The sequence below is a fragment of the Aethalodelphis obliquidens genome, unplaced genomic scaffold, assembly GCF_003676395.1.
Source record: "Aethalodelphis obliquidens isolate GAN/ISIS:26980383/991018 unplaced genomic scaffold, ASM367639v1 scaffold16, whole genome shotgun sequence".
Classification (NCBI taxonomy): Eukaryota; Metazoa; Chordata; class Mammalia; order Artiodactyla; family Delphinidae; genus Aethalodelphis; species Aethalodelphis obliquidens.
Window position 1 is genome coordinate 25,001,887 of NW_020837960.1, and position 26,184 is coordinate 25,028,070.

At 40.0% G+C, this 26,184-nt stretch overlaps 1 protein-coding gene across 2 annotated transcripts in view; it reads left to right on the forward strand.

The window, feature by feature from the left end:
* STARD13 (StAR related lipid transfer domain containing 13) overlaps positions 1-26,184 on the forward strand; it is a 170,361-nt gene that overhangs the window by 117,322 nt on the left and 26,855 nt on the right. For both annotated transcript variants that reach the window (XM_027116529.1, XM_027116530.1), the window contains exon 4: positions 18,777-18,840. In XM_027116529.1, coding sequence (XP_026972330.1) covers positions 18,777-18,840 — 64 coding nt within the window. The remainder of the gene's footprint in view (positions 1-18,776; positions 18,841-26,184) is intronic.

A 26,184-nucleotide genomic window follows, 5' to 3' on the forward strand; every position in this document is an offset into this window, starting at 1 on the left:
TGTGATTGGTCTGTTTATATTTTCTATTTCTTCCTGGTTCAGTCTTGGAAGGTTGTACGTTTCTAAGAATTTGTGCATTTCTTCCAGGTTGTCCATTTTATTGGCATAGAGTTGCTTGTAGTAATCTCTTATGATCCTTTGTATTTCTGCAGTGTCAGTTGATACTTCTCCTTTTTCATTTCTAATTCTGTTGATTTGAGTCTTCTCCCTTTTTTTCTTGATGAGTCTGGCTAATGGTTTATCAATTTGGCTTTTCTTCTCAAAGAACCAGCTTTGAGTTTTATTGATCTTTGCTATCATTTCCTTCATTTCTTTTTTATTTATTTCTGATCTGATCTTTATGATTTCTTTCCATTGGCTAACTTTGTGGGTTTTTTTGGATCTTCTTTCTCTAATTGCTTTAGGTGTAAGGTTAGGTTGTTTGAGATTTTTTTGTTTCTTGAGGTAGGATTTTATTGCTATATACTTCCCTCTTAGAACTGCTTTTGCTGCATCCCATAGGTTTCCATTGTCATTTGTTTCTAAGTATTTTTTGATTTCCTCTTTGATTCCTTCAGTGATCTCTTGGTTATTTAGTAGCGTATTCTTTAGCATCCCGGTGTTTGTATTTTTTACTGTTTTTTTTTTCCTGTAATTGATATGTAGTCTCATAGCATTGTGGTCGGAAAAGATACTTGATACAATTTCAATTTTCTTAAATTTACCGAGGCTTGACTTGTGACCCAAGATATGATATATCCTGGAGAATGTTCCGTGAGCACTTGAGAAGAAAGTGTATTATGTTGTTTTTGCATGGAATGTCCTGTAAATATCAATTAATTCCATCTTGTGTAATGTGTCATTTAAAGCTTGTGTTTCTTTATTTCATTTTGTTTGATCTTTCCATAGGTGAAAGTGGGGTGTTAAAGTCCCTTACTATGATTGTGTTACTGTCAATTTCCCCTTTTATGGCTGTTAGTATTTGCTTTATGTATTGAGGTGCTCTTATGTTAGGTGCATAAATATTTACAGTTGTTATATCTTCTTCTTGGATTGATTCCTTGATCATTATGTAGTGTCCTTCTTTGTCTCTTATAATAGTCTTTATTGTAAAGTCTATTTTGTCTGATATGAGAATTGCTATTCCAGCTTTCTTTTGATTTCCATTTGCATGGAATATCTTTTTCCATGCCCTCACTTTCAGTCTTATGTGTCCCTAAGTCTGAAGTGGGTGTCTTGTAGACGGCATATGTATGGGTCTTGTTTTTGTATCCATTCAGCCAGTCTGTGTCTTTTGGTTGGAGCATTTAATCCATTTACATTTAACGTAATTATCGATATGTATGTTCCTTTTACATTTTCTTAATTGTTTTGCATTTTTCATTGTAGGTCTTATCCTTCTCTTGTGTTTCCTGTCTAGAGAATTTCTTTTAGCATTTGTTGTAAAGCTGGTTTGGTGGTGCTGAATTCTCTTAGCTTTTTCTTGTCTGTAAAGGTTTTAATTTCTCCACTGAATCTCAGTGAGATCCTTGATGGGTAGAGGAATCTTGGTTTTAGGTCTTTCCCTTTCATGACTTTAAATATGTCCTGCCACTCCCTCTGGTTTGCAGAGTTTCTGCTGAAAGATCAGCTGTTAACCTTATGGGGATTCCCTTATATGTTATTTGTTGCTTTTCTCTTGCTGCTTTCAATATTTTTTCTTTGTATTTAATTTTTGATAGCTTGATTAATATGTGTCTTCACATGTTTCTCTTTGGATTTATCCTGTATGGGACTCTCTGTGCTTCCTCGACTTGATTGACTGTTTCTTTTACCATGTTAGGAAAGTTTTCAACTATAACCCCTTCAAATATTTTCTCAGTCCCTTTTTTTCTCTCTTCTTCTGGGACCCCTATAATTCGAATGTTGGTGTATTTAATGTTGTCCCAGAGGTCTCTGAGACTGTCCTCAATTCTTTTCATTCTTTTTTCTTTATTCTGCTCTGCAGTAGTTATTTCCACTATTTTATCTTCCAGGTCACTTATCTGTTCTTCTGCCTCAGTTATTCTGCTATTGATTCCTTCTAGAGAATTTTTAATTTCATTTATTGTGTTGTTCATCGTTTGTTTGCTCTTTAGTTCTTCTAGGTCCTTATTAAACATTTCTTATATTTTCTCCATTCTATTTCTAAGATTTTGGATCATCTTTACTATCATTACTCTGAATTCTTTTTCAGGTAGACTGCCTATTTCCTCTTCATTTGTTTGGTCTGTTGGGTTTTTACCTTACTACTTCATCTGCTGCGTATTTCTCTTGTCTTCTCATTTTACTTATCTTACTGTGTTTGGGGTCTCCTTTTCTCAGGCTGCAGGTTCATAGTTCCCGTTGTTTTTTTGTCTGCTCCCAGCGGGTAAGGTTGGTTCAGTGGGTTTTGTTTCAGAGGGTGCTGGTACCTGTGCTCTGGTGGATGAGACTGGATCTTGTCTTTCTGGTGGGCAGGACCACGTCTGGTGGTGTGTTTTGGGGTGTCTGTGAACTTATTACAATTTTAGGCAGCCTCTCTGCTAATGGGTGGGGTTGTGTTCCTGTCTTGCTAGTTGTTTGGCATAGGGTGTCCAGCACTGTAGCTTGCTGGTCGTTGAGTGGAGCTGGGTCTTAATGCTGAGATGGAGATCTCTGGGACAGCTCTCGCTCATTGATATTATGTGGGGCCAGGACGTCTCTGGTGGTCCAATGTCTTGAACTCGGCTCTCCCACCTCAGAGGCTCAGGCCTGACAGCCAGCCGGAGCACCAAGACCCTGTCAGCCACATGGCTTTTGGGAAGTCTGAGGTCTTCTGACAGTGTTCAGTGGGTGTTCTGTAGGAGCTGTTCCACATGTAGATGTATCTTTGATGTATTTGTGGGGAGGAAAGTGATCTCCATGTCTTACTCCTCCGCCATCTTGAAGGTCCTCTCTCTTCATACCTCCTGTTGCTAGAGCATCCACATTTCATCAGGGCTGCCAGCCGGCAGATACCACCAGGCCATCCACTTCTTGGTCAGTAGCTCCCTGCACAGCTGGTACCCAGGGCCCAACTCTAGTGAGCCCCTGAAACCGCTGATCATGGGGCTTTCCTGATCTTTATAGTTTTTAATGGCCTCTTATGTAACCTTTTCCAACCAGCTACTTAAAATGACTTCAGGAAGAATACACAAGAAACTACAAAATAGGACAGCAGGGCAAAAGTAGGAGTTTATATTATTAATATTATTCACTTCTCTATATATATTTTTTTAGATATTTGTATTGCATTCTTAAAAATATTAGCAATGTTTTTAAAAATGCCTTGCTTTGCCACATATATAATAGATTACCATGGCTACCATTTTGTGAGTGTTTAGTATATGTTGACTAGTATACTAAGCTCTTGACATTGATCTCGCTTAATTCTCACAAGAACCTATGAATAACCGGTGCTATTATTATTGCTGTTGTTGTTCAGAATTCAGGGGGACCAGACTTCTCCTGGTTTGAGCAGCTGGGTGGTAGTGACGCCCTTCCTTGAGTCAGGAAACAGCCAAGGAGGGAGGTGAGGGGAGTCCGGCCAGGGTCTGAGCGGGGAAGGAGTGATGAACTGAGGCGCCTGAGGGGCCAGTGCCAGTGGAAGTGTCCAGGTGCAGTTGGGTGTGCGGGTGTGGAGCTGGACAGGGGCCTCAGCTGGAGACAGAGATGTAAAGTCATCTGCATATGAAGGTATGAGGTCCCGAGAGTGGGACAGTAAGGAGAAGAAGACCAAGGCTGGTCGAGGGGGACCCCACGTCTATGGGGCAGGCAGAGGGAGGAGCCACGAGACGCCCCTTAGCTCCAGAGAGTGAGTGCTTCATACCATCCAGTTCTCCCCCTCCACCCTGGGCTAATCTACTCTCTTTCAGTTTTCTCAGAAATCTCTCATTATGACCCTTGCTTCAACTTGGACTAATTCTCACTAGAGAAATATTATCTGGATTAGATGCAATTGTTGGGAACAGTTAAAAAGCTAAGGATACCTCATCTGACTTCTCTGATACAGGAATATGTGAATTTAAACTGTGCCTGAAATCCCCAAACTAAAGAAGCCCAAGAGCACCTGGACTTTTGTTTATAGCTCTTTACTTTTGGACCACTGTGGCTGACGTCCTTTATCGATTTGCCAGAGGAACCTACACTCTTCACTGAAACCCTCATTATTAGAGTCTATTGCTTATTTAAAATTATTTTCTGGAGCTGTAACGTACAGCATGGTGACTACAGTTAACAATACTGTGTCGCATATTTGACAGTTGCTAAGAGAGCAGATCTTAAAAAGAAAAAAATCACTAACTTTGTGTGAAGATGGATGTTAACTAAACTTATTGTGGTGATCATTTCACAGTATATACAAACATCAAATCATTATGTCGTACACCTTAAACTTATACAACGTCCTACATCAATTATTTCTCAATTGAAAATATATATTATACAAGTTACACAGTCCCACACGTACATCCTTTCCCCCTTAATCAACATCACATACTACTTCATTTTCTTTGCACAGTGAGATCAGTCCACGCTTAACCATTTCTCTCCCACGCCTCCACTGACATCCAGGGACAGTTTGTGGGGTTCCGGGCTGGAAGAAGGGCCAGCATTTGTGCTGCCGCAGGACCACTTGGTAGAAGAGCAGCCAGAGTGAGAAGCTCAGCAAAGGGAGGCATGGCCTTCACTGGCTCAGCTGTGGCATGGTGACAGCCACTTGTGCACTTCTAATTACACTCTCCCCCCACCCCAGACACCGTAGGGCCATCCTGCTGGATGGCCTGTGATATTTGAAAGGCCCCACGTTGGGTGAGTACATACCAGACAAGTGCATGTGGCATAGCTCTCCACCCTGCTCTGCAGAATCTGTTTTGTAAACTCCCAGACAGACGGGGAGCGTTTCCCAGGCCCCGCAGAGGAGGAGCTGCTGCTCCCAGAGGTGCTGGCCTCTGATCCCCGGAACAGGTGACTGGTTTCTGACCATCTTGGAGGACCGCACCCGGAACACTCCTAAAGAGACGGGGCTAGAGACCTTTAGCCTCTGACACTTGAGCGGAGGGTGAGAAGTTCAGGCTGCAGCTTTAATCAGAATCAGATGAACCCGTACCCCTGCTTGTTATTCCTCTTGAGACTTTGGCAGGAATATTAGAAAAATATCACAGGAAACTGACCATTAAGTCAGCATGGGAGACCTCATGACCAATCTAAAGTTGGCAGTTGAAATGTAAGATACAAACTTAAGATACGAAGAAGGAAAGGGCCCCATTGCTGTCATTCATGCGTCAAGTGCAGAGGGCCGCTCTGTGTCTCCCCAGGCTCTGTCACAGTGCCCGAGGGGGCACTTCGCTCAGACAGGGCCCAGACCACCCTCCCTGTCTCCCACTGGCTCCCGCACAGCGCACTCCCTGCTCACGAGTCCCCAGCCCTCCCAGCAAGCACACTGCCTGCCTTTCCCTCATTCTCCTGCTGGCCCCTGGGCTCTGCCCTCCCAGGCGTCCCCTCCATGCTCGGGGCAGTCTGGACACAGCTCACTTCACGCTGACCCTGGCCTCGCTCCCTCTGGGCGTGGTAAGCTGGGGAGGCGAGGACTCCCTCGCAGATCCAAAGTGCTCGCTGGTAGGAACCATGTCTTGTCCGGTGGTACATCGTGGGCACCTGGTGCTCCGTGGCCCTGTGCCGGGCAGGAATTCAATAACTGTTTGTTAAATTGAACTGGCACCTGGCAGAAAATGACCCGTCAGTTCACGAATTATTTTACTGCTTCTACCTGTGAGAGAATGTTGTGTGGTGATAAATTATTCATTTTCTCTTCAAAATACCCTAAATCTCTGTGCTGCTGAGCTACACTTCTTCTTGGGGATCATTCACTGCTCAGCCCTCTACTCAGCCTTCTCTGAAACTGCCCGCGATGACTGCTGAACCCAAAAGGCATATTTTAGGTTTTGTATCACTTACTCTTTCTTAACTATTTGATACAAATAACTCACTGCACCCCCCACCCGCCCGTCTGTAATGCTCGTTCTGTGGCTTCCGTCTCTGGCTACACCTTCCCCAGCCCAGGTCCTCCTCTACCCGGGCCTTGAGCACAGGAGTTTCCGGGGTTCTGAATTCTCCCTGGATAATTAGTTTAATTATTATGTCTCCTCTGTGTGTATCATCTACATGCCGATCATTCCCAAGTAGGTCTGGATGTCGCAAGGTGCCCCAAAATTGAACGCATCACAATGTAAGCTTGTTATCTTCTCCATATCCCAGCTCCCAGTACCTCCCTATTTCACTGTTTTCTATGTTTAAAGGCACAGTGACCAAAGCCTGAAATGCAGAGTCATCCTCTCTTTCTCCCTGGCCCCCAAGCTTCTACATCACTGGCCCAGTCTTCAGCTGCTGTCACTTCCTTTCTGCTCTTCTTTGCCGTCTCTCACCTAAACTATTGTAACCATCTTCTACCCGCCCTTCCTCAGCTCAGTGTCCGTCCTGCCCCCAGGTGTGTTTCTGACATGCAGTGGAATTACATCACTCTCCTAATACCCTTCAAGACCCTCACCCCCAGCCCCCATTGCCACAGATTGCTCCTAACATCTTCATCTGGGCCCTTCATGATCTGGGCCCTGCTCATCCCAGCAGTGATTCCCACTCACATCCTTGCGGTTCCTAGACTAAAGCATGCCATTTAATGACCGCTGGCTTCGCCTGCCATTCTTTTAACCTAGGCAGCAAATTGCTATTAGTCCTTCATAGCCTTGCTGAAACATTGCCTCTTCTGGGACGTTTTGTCCTTATGTGTTCAGAAAGTGAATTGCTTCTTCTCTTATTCATCATATTTACATCCCACATGGGACAGGGAGATCCCCGAGGACAGGGACCACATCTTGCTCACCTCTGCATTCCCAGCTGCTCAACCTGTTCCTGGTACGTGGTGCCCAGTGTCGGATGAACATATCTCGGCTTCTCTTCTTGTTGACTTTCCCACCAGAGACTCACGTTTCACTTTTAAAATGAGACTTTTGACTATTTCTCCTTTACTAATGTATTAACCGTTCTAAAGTCTCCTGAAGAAAAGAGTAAAAATTAACAGGTTCTGGGAGCAGTGGACATTGGGGACATGACTTCTGAAAAGGTCAAACTGCTTTGCTTACCTTAACACGTAAATCCAGTTTGTCCAGAGCACAAACTGGACAGCTTCGTCACGTGTCACGGGTTTCCTCTTTCCGTGGAAAAGGTGGACGGGGGAAGGAAACTACCATTTCTTGACTAGCCTATTGACTAGGTCCATGGCATAGGCTGTCATTTCCCAGGCCCTCCTAGATTTTCCCTGAGTAGGCAGGAGCAGAGAAATCTCTGGACAAGAAGTCCAGCTCTCTAGATGATGCATGGTTCCCTTGAGCAAGTGCTTCTCTCAGAGCCTTAGTCTGCTCATTTGAAAATAAAAGAGTCAGGCCAAGTGGTCCCTAGAGCCTGCCAAGTTCTAATGTTTCCTTAGCAAACATTTACCAAGTGGATTCTCTCTGAGCCAGCGCCTGTGCTGGGCGTTAGAGATGCAAATAAGGTGCAGCTCTCAGCCTGTCACATTCAGTGGAGGAGAATAATTCTTTTATTCTGACTATGCAAGGTCTATTGTTACTATTTAAAGTCAATCACTGATTGGACCTATGTAGAAAAAGTATGTTCAGTTAAAAAAGAAAAACCTACAATCATGTATAAAATTACCTGCTAGGGCTTATGCGGATTAGAAGAATAAATTATGGTTCCTGCCTCAAAAGAGGCTCTAATCCAGTGGAAAGACACACCGTTCATGCAGCAAAGAAAATACGTTTTATAATCAAAATTGTTATTCATGCAGGAGTAGCTTTCCAGGCCACCAGTGTTAGACCAACTCAGATTATCTGAAGCGTTTTATATTACTTTATATAAGGTATCATTAAGTTAGAGGGAAACAGATACTGATGCTAAATATTTGTCCTAAATGCAGACTGGCTGCAATCACAGCAGAACTTCACAGTGGTTTTGATAAAGTGCTGTGAATACTTCTGTTATATGACATGTTCTTTTACCTGAAGCAGCCAGTCCTTAAAGAGGCATTTCCATCTCTCCCCGGTGTGTGTTTCATCCATTTTGTATTCTCGGAGAGTCTAGCCATTGTTTACTTTACCTTATGCAAGATAAATACAGACTGATGCTGTACCGTGCTAGGAATGTCTACCTAGTTTCAGACCACCATAAAGAGTGCTTTCTCTCTTTTTCTTTTTTTCCCATATTAAAAAATCAGCTGTTTTTTTTTCAGCTTTATTGAGGTATAATTGACAAAATTATAAGATGTTTAAAGTATACATGTTGATTTGATAAATGTATACACTGTGAAAGGAGGAGTTGAATGGTTATGTGTATGATACTTGAAATTGTATCCAGAAATTCTAAGATGTCTTTTCTTTTATAAGCCCATTTATTTGTTTATTTATTATTTATTATTATTTTTTTGGCTGCATTGGGTCTTAGTTGCGGCACGTGGGCTCTTCCTTGAGGCATGCGGGCTCTTCCTTGTGGCACACGGGCTTCTCTCTAGTTGTGGCTTGCGGGTTTTCTCTTCTCTAATTATGGTGCATGGGCTCCAGAGCTCGTGGGCTCTGTAGTTTGCTGCACGCAGGCTCTCTAGTTGAGGCGCACGAGCTTAGTAGTTGTGACACGTGGGCTTAGTTGCCCCGCAACATGTGGGATCTTAGTTCCCTGACCAGGGATCGAACCCACGTCCCCTGCATTGGAAGGAGGATTCTTTACCACTGGACCACCAGGGAAGTCCCGCTAAGATGTCTTTAATGATGACAATTTTGTAGATTGTATTGAGAACTAATAAGCAAGTAGAATCAGAACAAAAGAAATGTAGATCACTTTACATCAGTAATTTCAAAGTCCAAGGAATAAAATGATTTTTAAATGAATAAAACAAAGACTACATTTTTTAAAAATAGACTTTATTTTTAGAGCAGTTTTAGATTCACAGGAAAATTAACCACAAAGTATGGAGAGTTCTCCTATACCACCTGTACCCACACATGCACAGCCTCTTCCACCATTAACATCCCCACCAGAGGAGCACATTACAACTGGTGAACCTGCATTGACATATCATTATCACCCAAAGTCTGTAGTTGGTATTAGGCTTCTCTCTTGGTCTTGTACTTTCTGTGGGTTTTGACAAATGTATAATGTCACGTATCCACCATTAGAGTATCATGCGAATATTTCACTGCCCTAAAGATCCTCTATGCTCTGTCTACTCATCCCTATCATCCCTCCCTCACCCCTAATACCCCTAATACAGCAACCACTGATCTTCTTACTGGCTTTGCCTCTTCCAGAACATCATACAGTTGGAATCATATAGTATGGAGCCTTTCAGATTGGCTTCTTCCGTTTAGTAATATGCATTTAAGGTCCCTTTATGTCTTTTTATGGCTTGATGGCTCATTTCTTTAGCACTGAATAATACTCCATTGTCTGGATGGACCACAGTTTATTTTTCCATTCGCCTACTGAAGAACAGCTTGGTCACTTCCAAGCTGTTGGCACTTCCAGTTGCCAGTTTTGGCAGTTATGAATAAAGCTGCTATAAACATTCCTGTGCAATGTCACCTCACACCCATTGATACTGTGGACATGTTGGCTTCAAAAGTTTTGTCACATTGGTTTATATTTTGAGTACATATGTCTTTTAGAAATATAATATTTGTCTTTATGGCTTAAAAAAAATTCCCGTGCAAGTTTATGTGTGCAATAAGTTTTCAACTCTTTGCGTAAGTACCTAGGAGTGCAAACTACTGGAAAGTATACTAAGAGTATGTTTAGTTTTATAAAAAACTGCCAAAGTGTCTTCGAAAGGGGCTGTACCATTTTGCATTCCCAGCAGCAATGAATGAGAGTTTCTGTTGTTCCTCATCCTAGCCAGAATTTGGTAATACCAGTGTTTTAGAATTTTGTCATTCTAGTAGGTGTGTAGTGGTATCTCATGGTTGTTTTAATTTGCAATTTTCTAATGATATATGATATACAGCATCTTTTCATATGCTTATTTGCCATCAGTGTATCTTCTTTGGGTGAGGTATCTGTTCAGATTTTTGGTCTCTTTTTTTAATCGGATTGTTTATTTTATTATTTTGAGTTTTAAGAGTTCTTCGTATGTTTTAGATAACAGTCCTTTATCAGATATGATTTTTACAAATATTTTCTCTAAGCCTATGGCATAGCTTCTCATATACTTGACAGTTTCTTTCACAGAGTAGAACTTTTTAATTTTAATGAAGTCCAGTTTATCAAGTATTTATTTCATAGATCGTGACTTTGATGTTGTACCTAGAAAGTCATCACTAAACCTAAGGTCATACAGATATTCTCCTATGTTATCTTCTAGGGGTGTGACAGTTTTGTGCTTACATTTAGATCTGTAATCCATTTTGAGTTAACTTTTGTGAAGAGTATAAGATCTATGTCTAGACTGACTTTTTTTTGCATGTGGATATATAGTTCTTTCAACATTGTTGAAAACCTGTCTCCATTGTATTGCCTTTACTCCTTTGTCAAAGATCAGTTGGCTATATTTGTGTGGGTCTAATATAGCCAAATATAGTTGGCTATATTTCTGGGCTCTCTGTTCTGTTCCATTATTCTGTTCATCTCTTCTTTCACCAATATCACACTGTCTTGATTACTATAGCTTTATGGTAAGTCTGGAAATTGAATGGTGTCAATTCTCCAACTTTATTCTTCTGCTTCAAGACTGTGTTGGCTATTCTGGGTCTTTTGCCTCTCCATATAAACTTTAGAATCAGTGTGTTGTCTTATAATTTTCTGTTTAGAACTGGACATTGTAAACATTATAAATGAGGCAACTCTCAAAAATCAGATCCCCTCCTCCCCAAAGTTTGTTGTTATTGTTGCTGTTTGTTTAGCGACATTCTTCAACTAATTATGTAAAGTCTGAATCCTTCGTATGACCATGGAAGTCTGTACTCAGTTAGCTTAGTGGTCTGCAGATGATTGGACAGAGATTTCCTTAAATGTCTTGAACCAGTATGTCTGCTGGCCTTTGCCAAGGGACAGTTAGTGCATACTGGGCTATGGTTTCAGTGCTCCAGCAGGAATTTGGTAACTCTGTCTCAGGCTTTATTTCCTGCTTGTGCAGATCATCAAGGTCAGCCAGAGGAGAGAAATTAGACCTTCTCAGGTCATTCCTAGGTATGCACACAGTTCTGCACATGTGCTTGGCCTTCTAAATTCCTAAGAATATGTCAGAACTTTTCTTAGTCCCTATGGGTATCTCATTTCCCCAGCTATTCCTTTCATTCCTTTTGGTCCACATCTTGTTTGGTTCAACTGTTATCACCACTTCAGGCAGCTGTGGTGTTAAATAATTGCCACTGATTGTTTTTGACAAACACCCTGGGAAAAAGCTTTTCTCAGTGATGAGCTCAGTGTCAGGTTAAATAAAGATAAGCCCTGTGAATGGGGGCATTCAGTGAATTGCCAGACAGCTCAAATAATGAAAATTCTTTAAAAATGGACCTTTGGGGAAGGTCAAACCCATTCTGCCCTCTCCAGTGGCTGCCAGGCTGCTGGTTTTCACAACTCCTCTGATTGTGATGCCTGTCGGATTTTCGTAGCTCCTGCAGAGCTGAGGAAAAAAGGGCACGTTCAGGTGCCACAGAGCTCACTGTTCTTACATAGATTCAGTAATTTTTCTTACAGAGGCACTAGTTGAATTGTTGCAAGCTTTTATTAATTTCCAGATTTTCCTAAAAAGTTGATTTTGACCATTTTTGCCAGTATTTTTGTTATTTTTATGGAAGAGCAGGATTTTGGAGATCTTTACTCCACCATTCCCACTGGTGTTACCCACTTGCATTATTTTTATTCAGCTTTTCTGAAGTATAACTTATGTTCAAAAAAATTCACCAACTTAAAGAATACAACTGGATGCGTTTTGTCAAATATATATGGTTACGTTATGTAACTATCACCACAGTCATGGTATGGAGCATTTCCATTGCCACACTGGCAACCGCTGAGCTGTTTTCTGTCACTACACCTTTACCGTTTGTACATTTTTTATAGATGCAATCATATAGTGTCCCCACTTTGTATCTGGCTTCTTTCAATCTGCACAGTGCCTCTGAGGTTCATCCACGTTGCTGTGTGTATTAGGAGTTAGTGCCTCTGTATTGTTGAGTACTTCATTGTATGGATATACAACAATTTTTTATCCATTTGCCTGTTGATGGACATTTGGATTATTGCCACTTTTTGCCTATTTTGTGAATAAAGCTGTCAAGTACCTGTCTTTATATGGATGTATGATTTATTTTATCTTGGATAAATAACTAAGAGTGCAATTGTTGGGTCAGATGCTAAAAATATGTTTAATTTTATAAGAAGTTGCCGAGCTGTTTTCCAAAGAGGCCGTACCCCTTTGGAAGTTTCAGTGGTTCTATATTCTTGTAAAACTTAGTATTGTAAGTATTTTTAATTTAGACATTCTAGTGTGTGTATGGTGGTGTCTCATTATGATTTTAGTTTGTATTTCTCCAATGACGAATGATGTTGAGCATCTTTTCATTTACTTATTTGCCATTTGTATATCTTCTTTTAGAAGTGTCTGTTCAAATATATTGCCCACTTTTTAAATCAGGTTTTGTGACTTACAGAATTTAAGAGTTCTCTATGTATTCTGCATACAAGTCTTTTATGAGATACATGTTTTGAAAACATTTTCTCCAAGTAGAGGAGCAATTCTTAAGACACAAGCAAATATCTGAGTTTAGAGGAGGTAAAAGGATCTGAATCTAGATAGTTAAATGTTAGAGTCTCTAGCTATAAAAAATAATAAATAAACTTCCTATGTGTGTCAGAAAGTATAAAGCATATTCAAGTATGTGGTATGTAAAGCATGAACCATTTGATGACTTTTGTATATGCAGTAGGTAAAAAACTTTGTGTAGAATAAAATAGTTTGTGTTTCCAAACCATAATGGAATAACAAGTTTGTTAGATAAGTAAATTTTATAAATAACAGAGAATCCTTCCTAAACAAACCTATTACAGAGCTGCCAATGAGAAACATCAACTTATTTAGGTATATATCAGAACTTCCAAGTGAGGATATATATATATATATATATATGCCTTGACCGATGTACAGTTGACTCTTGAACAATGCAAGGGCTAGGGTTGCTGACCCCCCACTAAGTCAAAATTCACATTTAACTTTTGCTTCCCTAAAATTTTAACTAATAGCCTACTGTTGATCAGAAGCCTTACCAATAACATAAACAGTCAATTAACACATATTTTGTATATGTGTTATATATTGTATTCTTACAATAGAGTAAGCTAGACAAAAGAAAATGTTATTAAGAAAATCATAAGAAGGAGAAAGTACATTTACAGTGCTGTACTGTATTTTTCGATACTGTAAGCCCATGTCGTCTGCTTACAAGACGTGTGTTGGTACCTACATGAATATTGGTTTATATGATACAAAACATTGCCGATGTTATACATGTTACTAACACATCAAAAATGAAAAGATAATGTGAAAAAGAAATTCATATTTATTTAGAGGTATAACGATTCACGTGTTAACAAAGAAGCAGCAATATGATTGCCTTATGGTAGCCTAGTTTAATTGACAGGACTGCTTCACGGTAGCTTAGCCTACACACTAATGAATGAATCATTAAAAAATTTTTATGGCATAAGTACTGCATCTATATTCATAGTCCAGTACTGGAAACATTGTTACTTTTTTTAAAAACCACTTCCTTGTGATGATAGACTGATATGCAATTTCTCCAATTATGAGAAAGAGGCATATTGTATGGTAATGTGATTTTTTGAAAGCAAAGTTATAAAACAGCAAGAAAACTAATACATTGCTGATTTTATATTAAATATCACCTTGTGCCTATGTAAGGATAGACTAGTATCTACATGTATTTTATGCATTCATGACATACCTTTTTCTCAATTTTTTCGATATTTCTAGGCTAAGGAGTTCATCTCCAAGTTTTTTCAAAATGTTGCAGATCTCAAAATATTTTCCAATATATTTATTGAAAAAAAAAGGTGTGTGTGTGAGTGGACCCACACAATTCAAACCTATATTGTTCAAAGGTCAACAGTATATAATGCATTTAACATACCACTCTTAGCTCTTAGGTAGAGATGTTAATACATGTGGAACTGGCCAAAAAAAACAGGCTGTCAGTTATAGGAGCAAAGGCCAAGAACCTGCAGAAGCCAGCTTCAGACTAGATGGTCAGCTTCTAATCCATAACTGCCTATCATATTTGACACTAATGAATGTCTAGTGAGTGGGTAAACTGGAGATGGCTGAAAATGAATATAGTCATCAAATAATTTTAAGTAAATAAGTGACATGATAAAAAGTTGAGAAATAGAACTGGTTTCAATGTGAAGCATTAGTGAAACCAATTTAAAAGGCTGTTGCCTGACTCTAAGAAAAAGATGAGAAGGGACTGAGCGGGACCAAGGAGAGGCAAGATTTCAAAGATATCATGGAGGTATAATTGATAGGACTTGACGCTCAAATGAATGTAGACCTTGAAGAAGAAGGGTCTCAAGTTGACTCCATTTTCTGGTTTGGGTGGCTCAGTGGTGATGCTCTTAATCAAGACAAGACTTTAAATAGGAAAAACAGGTTTTGAAGAGAATGCAGCAAGTTCAGTTTTAATAGGTGTGTTGGAAGGGCCAGGAGGACCCCACAGATGGATGAGACTAGTGAGTAGTTGGGAATGTAGCTCTGGAGCTCAGGTGAGATGTCCACGCTAGAGAAAGAGGATGGGCATCATCAGAGTCTAGTTTATTTTAAGATGAGATATCTCATTATGCTCATGCAGAGTAAAAAGAACAAGAACCCCAGTCTGAATTCTAAAAAATATCAATAGTTAAGGTGCAAGTATTGCTTGGTGACAGGAAGGAGATAGTGTTTAGAGAGATGAGAGAATTCATCACCATGAATGCTGAAGACCAGAAGAGTTTCAAGGAAGGTGAGCGCCAATTAGGCCCATTGCTACAAATAGGTCTTTGCTAGAAAGAGACTATGGAATTTGGTGATTAAAAACTCATTGGTCACAACTGGAAAGAGCCCAATGTCCATGGGGTAAACCCATGGACACGTCATACCATATCTTCATACCATAGAATACTACTCAGTAGTTAAAAGGAATGATTATTGCTATACACAACACAAATTAATGTCAAAAACATTGTGATGAGTGAAAAAAGCCAGACACACACAGAATATATACTGTATGATCCCATTTATATGATGATTGGGAGTGGCGGGAGGGGATGTGGTGGTAGGGAAAACTGACAGTAAAGGAGCACAGGAGGACCTTCTGATGTCAAGAAATGTTCTTTATCTTGTTCGAGGGTAGTTACAATTGCCAAAACTCATTGAACTGAAAACTTAAGATCTATGTACAACCAGAATACAAAAAAAAGTCATTGGTCAAAGATGGGAGGCTTTGCAACTGAATTTGCTGCTTCTAAATTTCCACTAATTTACAGAGAGATATTCCTTTATGAAAGCAAATGTCCACACAGAAAGAGAGAAATCACAGTTACCAAATTTTCAAAGCAGAAAAACAAAAATATATGGTAGAGGATTTGACAAGCCCAAGAAACAAAATCTAAATGGTCAGTGGACAAAGTCATAGGTCAGTGGACAAAGTCATAAAATAACTCAATTTTCACTACAGAAATCCTAAAAATCCAAAATGTGAAGTGAGATTGAAGGTGAGTCAAAAACAAAAGGGTTGGGACTTCCCTGATGGCGCACTGATTAAGAATCTGCCTGCCAGTGCAGGGGACACGGGTTCGAGCCCTGGTCCGGGAAGATCCCACATGCCGCAGAGCAACTAAGCCCGTGTGCCACAACTACTGAGCCTGCGCTCTAGAGCCTGTGAGCCACAACTACTGAGCCCAGGTGCTGCAACTACTGAAGCCCGCATGCTTAGAGCCCGTGCTGCACAACAGGAGAAGCCACCACAGTGAGAAGCCCACGCACCACAACGAAGAGTGGCCCCGCTCCCCGCAACTAGAGAAAGCACGCACGCAGCAACGAAGACCCAACGCAGCCAAAAATAAAAATAAAATAAAATTTTAAAAACTTATACAAAAAAAAGAAGAGGGTTGTTTGAAATTCTATTTTATTTTTTAAAATATTTATTTATTTATTATTTATTTTTGGCTGCACCAGGTCTTAGTTGTGACTCACAGAATCTTCGTTGCAGCATGCAGGATCTTTTGTTGCGGTGTGCCAACTCTTAGTTGTGACATGAGGGCTCTTAGTTACAGCATGCAGACTTCTTAGTTGTGGCGATTCTTAGTTGTGACATGCGGACTTTTAGTTGTGGCATGCATGTGGGATCTAGTTTCCTGACCAGGGATCGAACCCAGGCCCCCTGCTTTGGGAGCGTGGAGTCTTACCCACTGAACCACCAGGGAAGTCCTGAAATTCTATTTTAAAGTAGGTAGAGCCGTTGATCCACTCCGCAAGCTAAATCTTGCTGACTTCTCTCCCTAACCATCAGCACAAGACTGGAAGTTTATTCTCTGGAGAGGCTGGACCGAGGGACATCAGACACTGCTGAAAATGGAATACTCTATTGAAAATGGGGGCTCCATTGACAGTCTACCTATATTCCAAATATTGAGATCCCCAGGCCTCTTTTGTAACTCAGCTCCAGCGCACTGGAAAACACACTCAAGAAGAATCTGAGTTCTGAGAAATCTAATCAGCCCATGATTTAAAAAGAAAAAATATATATAGCAACCCCAACTAGAACAGGTCAGAAGGCTCTGAGAAAGACATCTCCAAGGAAATTAGATAGACTGATATATTTTAACACATTTAGATAATTAGGGAAGTGTCTGAGTTTGAATTTAAGGATAAGTACACAGAAAACTGAGGAAACAAATAAGATGCTTATTAACTCCTGGGATAATGAAAAGTTTAGAATGAAAGGAAAAGTAATCAGAGCATGATATACATGTGAATAGCATTGACATGGTCATAAGAAAATAAACACGAAATATTGATTTATCAAAAAATTACAAAATTATGACAACTATATAAGAGGCAAAGGGTACAAATGTGCATGTAGGAGGATGAGGGGGGAATGCATGGTAAAAAAAACTTTATCTTTCATAGAACAGCGTCAATAGATAATGGCTTAAACTGAAAAATGAAGAAGTAACAGGGTATACATGTTGCTGGAAGTAAACACCAAGAGAAACACTTTAAAAAGTTGCCTCCAAAGACTGGTAAATGGAAAAGGACATGAGGGGTAATGTTTGACTCCTTAAACCATATGCTATAGTTTAAAAAAAAAATCAAATAAAACAAAATAATAAAGGCATTTGCAAAGAGAATTTCATGAAATTAGATTGCAGTGGGTTGAAGAGTGAATGAAAATTAAGGATGTTCTCAGCAAACTGAATAATATAAGGAAGGGGATGTCAGGATGGTGAGTAGAGTTGCTTGATGGAAAGATAAGATTGAAGGAAAATTGGTAGTTTGCTTGATTATGGTTATTTAGGTTGCTAACTGATTGGTTAGTCAGTTTGTTCATGAGCTTAGAGAAAAAAACAGTGAAGAGTCTGCTGAGGTGAGAGGGAATAAATGAGGTGTCAAAGTCCCAAATGAAGTGGTGGATGTTGAAATCAGATACATGATAAAGTGTTAGCTTTGAAAAAGAATAGGAGCATCTCTTCTATATGATGAAGGAAAGAATTGTTAAAAGAATTAGTGACTTAAGCTGCATTTTCTCACTGGCAGTCGTGGCTAAGTCATCTGTTGAGGGATTCAGATAGTTTTCATTCTCTGAGAATGGATGCTGACCAGAGACCAAAAATGAAATAAATGCTGGGTAGCAATTTGATGAGCCCAGCTGAGGGAGAATTTCAAAATGTATATATTAGTCAGCACGGGCTGCCATAACAAAATACCACAGACTGGGTGTCTTAAACAACAGAGGTTTATTTTCTCACAGTTCTGGAGGCTGGAAAGTCCAAGATCAAGGTGCCAACAGGGTTTGGTTCCTAGTAAGGACTTTCCTCCTGGCTTGCAGACAGCCACCTTCTTGCCCTGTCCTCCCGTGGCGGATTGAGAGAGAGGGAGGGAGCGCTCTGGTGTCTCTTCCTTTACAGACGTTAATCTTGTTGGATCAGGGCTCCACCCTATGACTTCATTTAACCTTTATTACTTCTTACTCCAAATACAATCACATTGCGATTTAGGGCTTCAGTGTATGAGTTTGAGGAGGACACAGTTCAGTCCATGGCATGTGTAATTCAGCACTATTACACAAGAGCAGAAGAGAAGACAGATGGTTGAGTTGATCCAAATTTGGGGAATTAGTAGGATAGACTGGATGGAAGGTCAAGGTGGCAGACGAATTGAGGGACTGGTGAAAGTATGACTAAAACTAAGTGTTCACAGCTTCCAAGAATAGTGGAAAGAGAAGCCAGGAAAGGGAAGGGGCAGGGATTGGTAGGCTTCATGGAAGGTCCTCTCAGGTCCGGAGGCTGGAGAACAAATCGGAACTCTTTTACTGTGTACCTTCTCTGGGTACAGTCCTTTCTTCGGACATGATTGGTTGCTTCTGCACTTTCAACTTCACTGGCAATCAATGAGAATTATCAAACTGGAAGGAAGATTTAGGTTCATTAATGGTAGCAATCATCACATTTTTCTTTCTTTTTAGACGACTAAATACCTTGAACAAGTGTGCCTCAATGAAACTTGATGTGAACTTCCAAAGGAAAAAGGTAGGTAAGCTTACTACACCTTACTGAGACCATGGCTATACCAATAGGAGAAGCTTGCATTCACAAATGAAAAACAACACGAACTGAAGCAAAATTCTGAAATGCCCGACCGTCAGTGTTTGTTCTCCAAATATCCCATTATATCATAAACATCATAAGTAAGTCTGTTATATATCTAGGCTGATGTCTGTTTGTTTCACTGTTTCATTTTGATTTAGTTTTATCAGAGGGTTTGCATAAAAATGTAAAATGCCTTAATTGTTTATGATAATCTTTCAGAAGTTTTAGTTGTAAATATCCACTCCATATTAGACCCAAATTCTCCACAGTGATTTGTAGATTAAGAGAATGCAGAAAAGAATCTATGGGGCCAAGTGTCTTCTGCCTCATTCTTTCCTGTGGCATTTTATTTTCAAGTGCAGTCAAGATGCATTCATTGTCAGGCAGGTTTGTTTCATCATGGTTGAGGGGTTGGGGGGAGAGTGTAACAGCAAGATTCAGAACCTGCCGCATCTCTCCATTCTCGCCCCTTGCACTTTTCTCTGGTCACAGGGAATGTCCTTCAGTTTTACGAGCCACTATGCTCCCTCCCTCTTCTAGGACTTTGCACGTGCTCTTCCCTCTGTAGGAATAAGACAGGAGATTTTGGTTCTGAAACAAAGCTGTACTTTATTGAGCACTTACTGTTTTCCACGAGCTATGTTATGGCATTTAATCCATTGTGATAGGGATTCTCTGTTTTCTAGAGAAGGAAAATAAAACCTGAACAGGTTAAGTCCCTTGCCCGTGATCTTTCAACCAGTGGAGGAGCAGGGTTTCAATTTCAGGTGTGTCTAACTCCAAAACCGAGGCCCCTAACCACTGCACTGAAAGACCTCTCTTTCTCACTGAATTGATCCTTTTAGGAAACTCAGAATTGAAATCGTTGCCTACTTTTTTCATTTCACATCTTCAGTATGTAACAAGTCAAGCCTTAGTATATTTTGAAGAAGCAGAGAAAACATCTTTGAGTCAAAAGAAAGTGTTCTTTATTCTGGTCTATACAGAGAAGTCATTACAGCCCATGGATTTTAAGTCACTCCTGAGTAACCTAATCTTTAAAAATAACTTTAACCTGAATTTATGCTCTAAAACAGCACCCAAAAAAAGCGCAAATAAATTCTGGTTGACCTCACCTTCAAAACAGTTTAGGGTTTGAGCTGGGAGCCAAAGATTTAAGCTAAGGAGGTAAAATGGTGAAAAACAATATCCAGAGAATATATTAAAACATGAGCAATTTGTCCAGGTCAAAGGAAAATTGTAAATGTGGGAATAAACATCCCAACAGCTATCTGGCTGAATAGACCCCTTGAGAAGCATACACACTGTTTGCTTGTAACACATGGTTCTTCTTAAACCGAGCGTGGCCACGCCTGTGTGGCTGGTCTGTACACTGCCGGTGCAGATCCTTAGCTGCTGTGTGTCACAAAAGCAAATGCCAAAAACTAACAACAGGATTTGTTTTCAACCAAGTGGTGTGATTGGATTCTTCCCTTATTGCCGGCATTTCAAAACCCACATGTGAGATAGGCTTGAATAACATTTGTCAGACTCTGTTACCTTCACAAAAGCTCCTCTGTAAATTGGTCACTTCAGTATTCTGACATTCTTAATTTAGTCCTTATGTTGGATATAGTGGCACACACTCTTACAGCCCCTACTTAGCTGTAGGCCCCGCAGATGCATGCACTTGAATAAAACATTGCTTTCCACATTGTAAACTGGGGACTCATGGCCTGAATTTTGAAATAAATAAATCCAGTGGGTGATCTCCACCCACTTGTGAATCTCAGTCATGACCAGCATCTGTGACTGTGGTCTAAGCAACTATGCAGGAGACCCTGGTGGTGGCACGTGTTCCCATGATCTGTCCCTTGCCCGAGTCATAGGCTAGTCCTTTATTTTACTGCAAAAAAATGCCAAAAATAAATACAGGCTAGGACTAGGCCAAATGATCAAAAATAGAAAATGAAACTCGCGAACCAAGCACCACAGGGAGCTTCAACCAACTTTGGAATTAGTTTGTTTGGAAGAAGAAAAAAAAAGACAGTAGCATTTCCTCTGGGTATGTCCCCATTTTAATCAATCCAAGAAATAGAAATATAATGTTCATCTCTAATCTGCAGAGGCCCAGACATGTTTAATGCTGCAGGATGTCATCCCCAAATGGCTTAGCCGTCCAGGGCCACAGTCATTCTTCTCCCTTCAGGACCATTGGGCCTCAGAAGGGCCGTGTGTGCTTGCTCAGTGCTCTGTGGTGTGGTTAACGAGCTCCCGCGGTGCCCGCTCTGTGCCAGGCACTATTCCTCATCACTAACCCCGTGTCACAGATGCAGAGGTTGAAGGGCAGGGAAGATGAGTAACCTGCCCAGAGCCACGAAGAAACAGCAGAGGCAGGATCTGAGCCCAGCTATTCTGGCCGCAAACTGCCCCTCCTGGCCTTTCAGAGATATTCAGAAATGTATTGGCATGAGCTTCTGACCCTTGGCCTGAGACCTGGAAGGGTTTCCTCAGCAATACATACAATTATGTATTTTCATTGTTGTTTTAGAAGCAGGATATTTCTTGCTGTCTTGTACTCAAGTCCATGATTTATTTAATGTCTTCACGGCAATTTATCTCTGGATCTCTCATAGTGAATGAGTCATGAATCTCATTGCTCTGCTCTGAACTTGGTTCTCATTTAATTCTGTTTAATTCTGAAGAGTTTGGTGGGTTGACCCAAGGCAGAAAAAAAAAAAAAAGAGAATCCACAAATACATAAAGATGGTGAAGCCTCATTCATACGTAGTTAGGCATGCACTTTTCCTGTACATCAAATGCCACTCGCTTGTAAAGCACCAGGAGAAATGAAATCGCACCTTACCACTTTGCAGAAGAGAGAAGCAGTCCTCTAAAGATCGAGATTACCTTCCCTGTGAGAGTCAGGTGGAGAAGTGTGTCCTCAGTCTTGGCCAGGCTCCTCACTGAAAGACTCACTAAAACCCGGCATTTCTGAGAGCCTGGGGACGTCAGCAGTTGTCTGCCTCGGGCCTCAGGCTCCTCCCCCTGCAGCGCTGCAAGTGGCAGGTCCCTGCTTCTGAACTGGAGGGCTCAGCCGCTCAGCTCCAGTCAACTGTAATGGAAGATAAACGTCTAAATTTCTGTGTAACTATGCATTAGCCGCCTCTCACGGCTGTGGACTTGTATGGGCTCCTGTTTCCAGCGGAAAGAGATGGTCAAATTTTGTTTAAAAAATACAAAATGTTTTCTTTTGCAGTGTCTGGTTGGCATTTGTCTCCGAAGCATATATAATTTCAGCTAAGAATGTTCTCATTTTTTAGAAAAAGCCAAACACTGGCGTTTCATCTAAATTAAAAACCCCAAGGCACTTGCAAAGCTGATCTGCAAAGCACTCAGGCTTTCTCTAGTTGCAGAGAGCGGGGGCTACTCTTCTTTGCAGTGTGCTGGATTCTCATTGCAGTAGCTTCTCTTGTTGTGGCACATGGGCTCTAGGCATGCAGGCTTAGTAGTTGTGGTTCGCAGGCTCAGTAGTTGTGGCATGCAGGCTTAGTTGCTTCGCGGCATGTGGGATCTTCCTGGACCAGGGCTTGAACCTGTGTCCCCTGCATTGGCGGGCGGATTCTTAACCACTGCACCACCAGGGAAGTCCCTGTTTCTTTGTTTTAATACTAGTCATCATAAAGAAACCCATCTCACAGAATATGTTGAGTGGAATCAAAGAAGTCTTAAAGTAATTCTTTAAAGTTTTGGCTATTTTTTTTACCTTTCATTCAAAATGAAGTAAGTGATGCTGTATTTTCAAAATTCATCTTCAATCTTTCATTACTATCCAACTTCTGCAATTATCTTTCTGTAAAACAGTGGATCCTGTACATTATACACTTTGGGTTATGGTAGATAAACTAATCTTGAAACGTCACACATTATAACCTGCTGCGCCCAACACCCAAGCTGGTCTCAACCCTGTTCAATAAGACAAGTCCACTGATCATGAACTCGTATAGCACAGCCTTGCCAAATGGTGACAAATGGTTTTAATGCTTACTCTCAACGTCTGAACTTATCTCAGTGAAGACTAGTAAGTTTGAGGACTGTCAACCCCTTAACCACACTTCGAGTAGCACTGCTCTTGAGTTCCTTCTTTCTAAACCAAACCATTAGTTCTTTCAGTCATCCTTCATAGAAGGTTGTGGTGTCTAGATCATTGGCCATTCCGATTACTCTTCTCTAGGAGTAAATCCCTTTCCACGTGCCCCTGAAAATGTGGCTCATTGTTCCTGATGTATGTGACCAGGCAGAATACAGTGGGTCTGCAACCTTCCAAGTATTGAGATTCATGCTTCTGGTCAGGTATACTAATGTGGGTGATCATAGTTTGGTAGCCACATTACATGGTTAACTCATATTAAGCTTAAATCTGCTACAACTCTCAAGGCTATTAATAGGGACCAAGCCTTTCCATCTTGCACATCCTATAATAGATTTGTGAAGTTATGGTCTTTATATTTTACTTCATGAAATTTCATCTTATTAATAGGCCGTCCTTCAATTCTGTTAAGATCTTCATGCATCTCGATATCACTATGCTCTAACAACAATAATTAGTTTTATCTTGCACTTTAACATTTATCGGGCATTTTCACATATAATCTCATTTGATCCTGTTGACAAACCATGCTAAATGTGTATTGTTATCATTTCCATTTTACAGCTGAGAAAACTGAGTCTCAAAGTGGGTGCCTTGCTCAAGATCACTTAGTGAATAATCTGTGCCATCTTCACATCTAAAAAACATGAATTCTTCTGACTCGTTCAAGTTATTCTTAAAATGGGCATAACCTGAAAGCACCCCCCAGAGATCTCTCCTTCAGTTACTTTCAGTCGTTTGATCACACTCTTTGATGGAGTTACTCAACCAGCTACTAACAAAATGCTCTGTAGCCTCCAGCAGTTTGCCGTCTTGGCCACAACAATATCATGAGAGCCTTTTGTCAGTTCCTGGCTGAAATCCAGACACTCCACGTCTATGGTATTTCCATGGTTTACTAAATCATTAAGATAAGAGAATAAAGTTAGTTTGGTGTGTTTTTCTCATAAACACATCTGACTCCGAGAGGTTTCCATTTTGCATTTCTAAATAATCACAGACTGTTTGTTTTTAGCCTTAAAAAAAACCAGATGAAGTCTGATCATCTTAAACAATCAGTACACTTTCACAGTTATCAGGGAGTCTGCTATGTGCCTGACCATCTGCTACGCCGTGAATGTATAAAAAAACTAAAACTCTAGTGTTTTTCATACTGTGAATCATGGCCTGTTGGTGGATTATCAAATGAATTTGGTTGGTTGCAAACATTTTTTTAAAAAAAATGAAATAGACTAAACTAGAATATAAAGTATCAGAGGACAAAGATAATTATTATAATACGAATTTCTTTCTTTCTTTCCCTTTCTTTCTTTTTTTTTTTCTTTCTTTCTCTTTCTTTCTTTCTTTCTTTCTTTCTTTCTTTCTTTCTTTCTTTCTTTCTTTCACTTTAGTATAATTTGTATGTGGGCCTTGAGTAGTGATGGAAAATGTACTTTTTAAAATTAGCAGATAACATTTATTGAACACTTAGTATGTTCCATATACTGTTCTAGGTACTGTATATGGATTACTTCCTTTTATGCTTCTTCCATTTTTATTGAGATATCATTGATGTATAGCACTATATACGTTTAAAGTGTACAGCATGATTTGACTTACATGCATCATGATTCCCACAATAAGTTTAGTGAATATCCATCAATCCATATAGATACAATGTGAAAGAAATAGAAAAAGAAAATTTTTTTCCTTGTGATGAGAACTGTTAGGATTTACTTTCTTAACAACTTTCACATGTAACGTACATCCGTGTTCATTATATTTATCACGTTGTACATTGCATCTCTAGTACCTATTTATCTTATAACTGAAAAATGTATTTCTTACTGTATGTCACTATCAGTAGTTTCAAAGATCCTGCACTAGTGGGAAAAACAGACACAGAATCATGTCAGTACCCTTTGGATGTACTATGATAATTGCATGCACAGGGTACTAAAGGAGATGGGTATTTTTTTCTTTTTTCTCTGTTTTATTTTTGATTTTTATTGCTTTGGTTTTTGTTTGTTTGTTTTGGTTCAAACCATCTAAATACTGCAAAATTTCCCTGAACTGTTTGCCTTTTTTCCCGGGAGTTTACCACTTTCTCATATGCCTTGGTTGGGTTTTAAATATCCCTTTTTTGCCCACAGCTAGTATAATAAGCTCTTTAGAGCCTAGCAGACAGGGGCAGGCTTTCCATCCCCAGCCCACAGGGCCCGCTTGGCATCTTTTCTAAACCAACATAAAGACGTCCTTATCCAACTAGTATGTGGTTTGCTAGCATCAGTAACCAAGTTCGGGCTCACTTTAGAGAGCTCGTTGGAGCTAACACTAAATATTGTAGTTTCTATTTTTAAATATCTGTATTTTCTTTAAAAGCATATCCTTCTTTTGCCTTCTCAGAAACTATTTGCTAAAAGGCTTTTTCAGAATGCTTACTTAATATCAACTTCTCCTCACTAGCTTCCTGAAATGTGACATGAAAATCCAATAAACTCAACCTTCAACCTATCACAGTACCTGATATTTAAATGACTCTCAGATTTCAGGGTTTATTGTATCCATTACAGGGAAAGAGGAAGTAGAAAATGCTACAAAGAAAGTATATTTTTGACTCATCATCCTATATAGTCTTGCCTTTTTTTCCATTTGTACAATTTTTAAACTCTTTCGCCTAAGTTTTGTACAACGTTTTAAAAACTCAGAGCTAATTTCCTACTGTGTTCCCACAGCTATGGAATTCTTTGTGAGTACCATGCTTTTCTACCTTCTTTCACCTTATACTTGAAACTTCAAATGTGTCATTTAGTCCAACTCATGTAAGCCTAGATTTTCAGGAAATAAATAAGAATGGGAAGATCCCACATTTATTGACTAAGCATCTGTTTATTTTTCCTTGAAAACAATATATTGCAAAGTCCAGAGGAGATAAGGTGGATGTCAGATATGTAGAAAGATAGATAAGCCATCTGTCTTACACGGACAGGTCGCAAAGAAGCCACTGAACAGACACTGAAAAATAACAAATGAACAAATACTCCTCAGTGAGGGACTACTAAATGCAGTACTTCATTTAATCCCCACAGCGAACCTATGAGGCAGGGCCTATTTTTACTCCCATTTTATAAATGATAAAAACTTACTTTGGAGAGAGTAAGCAACTTGTGTACAGT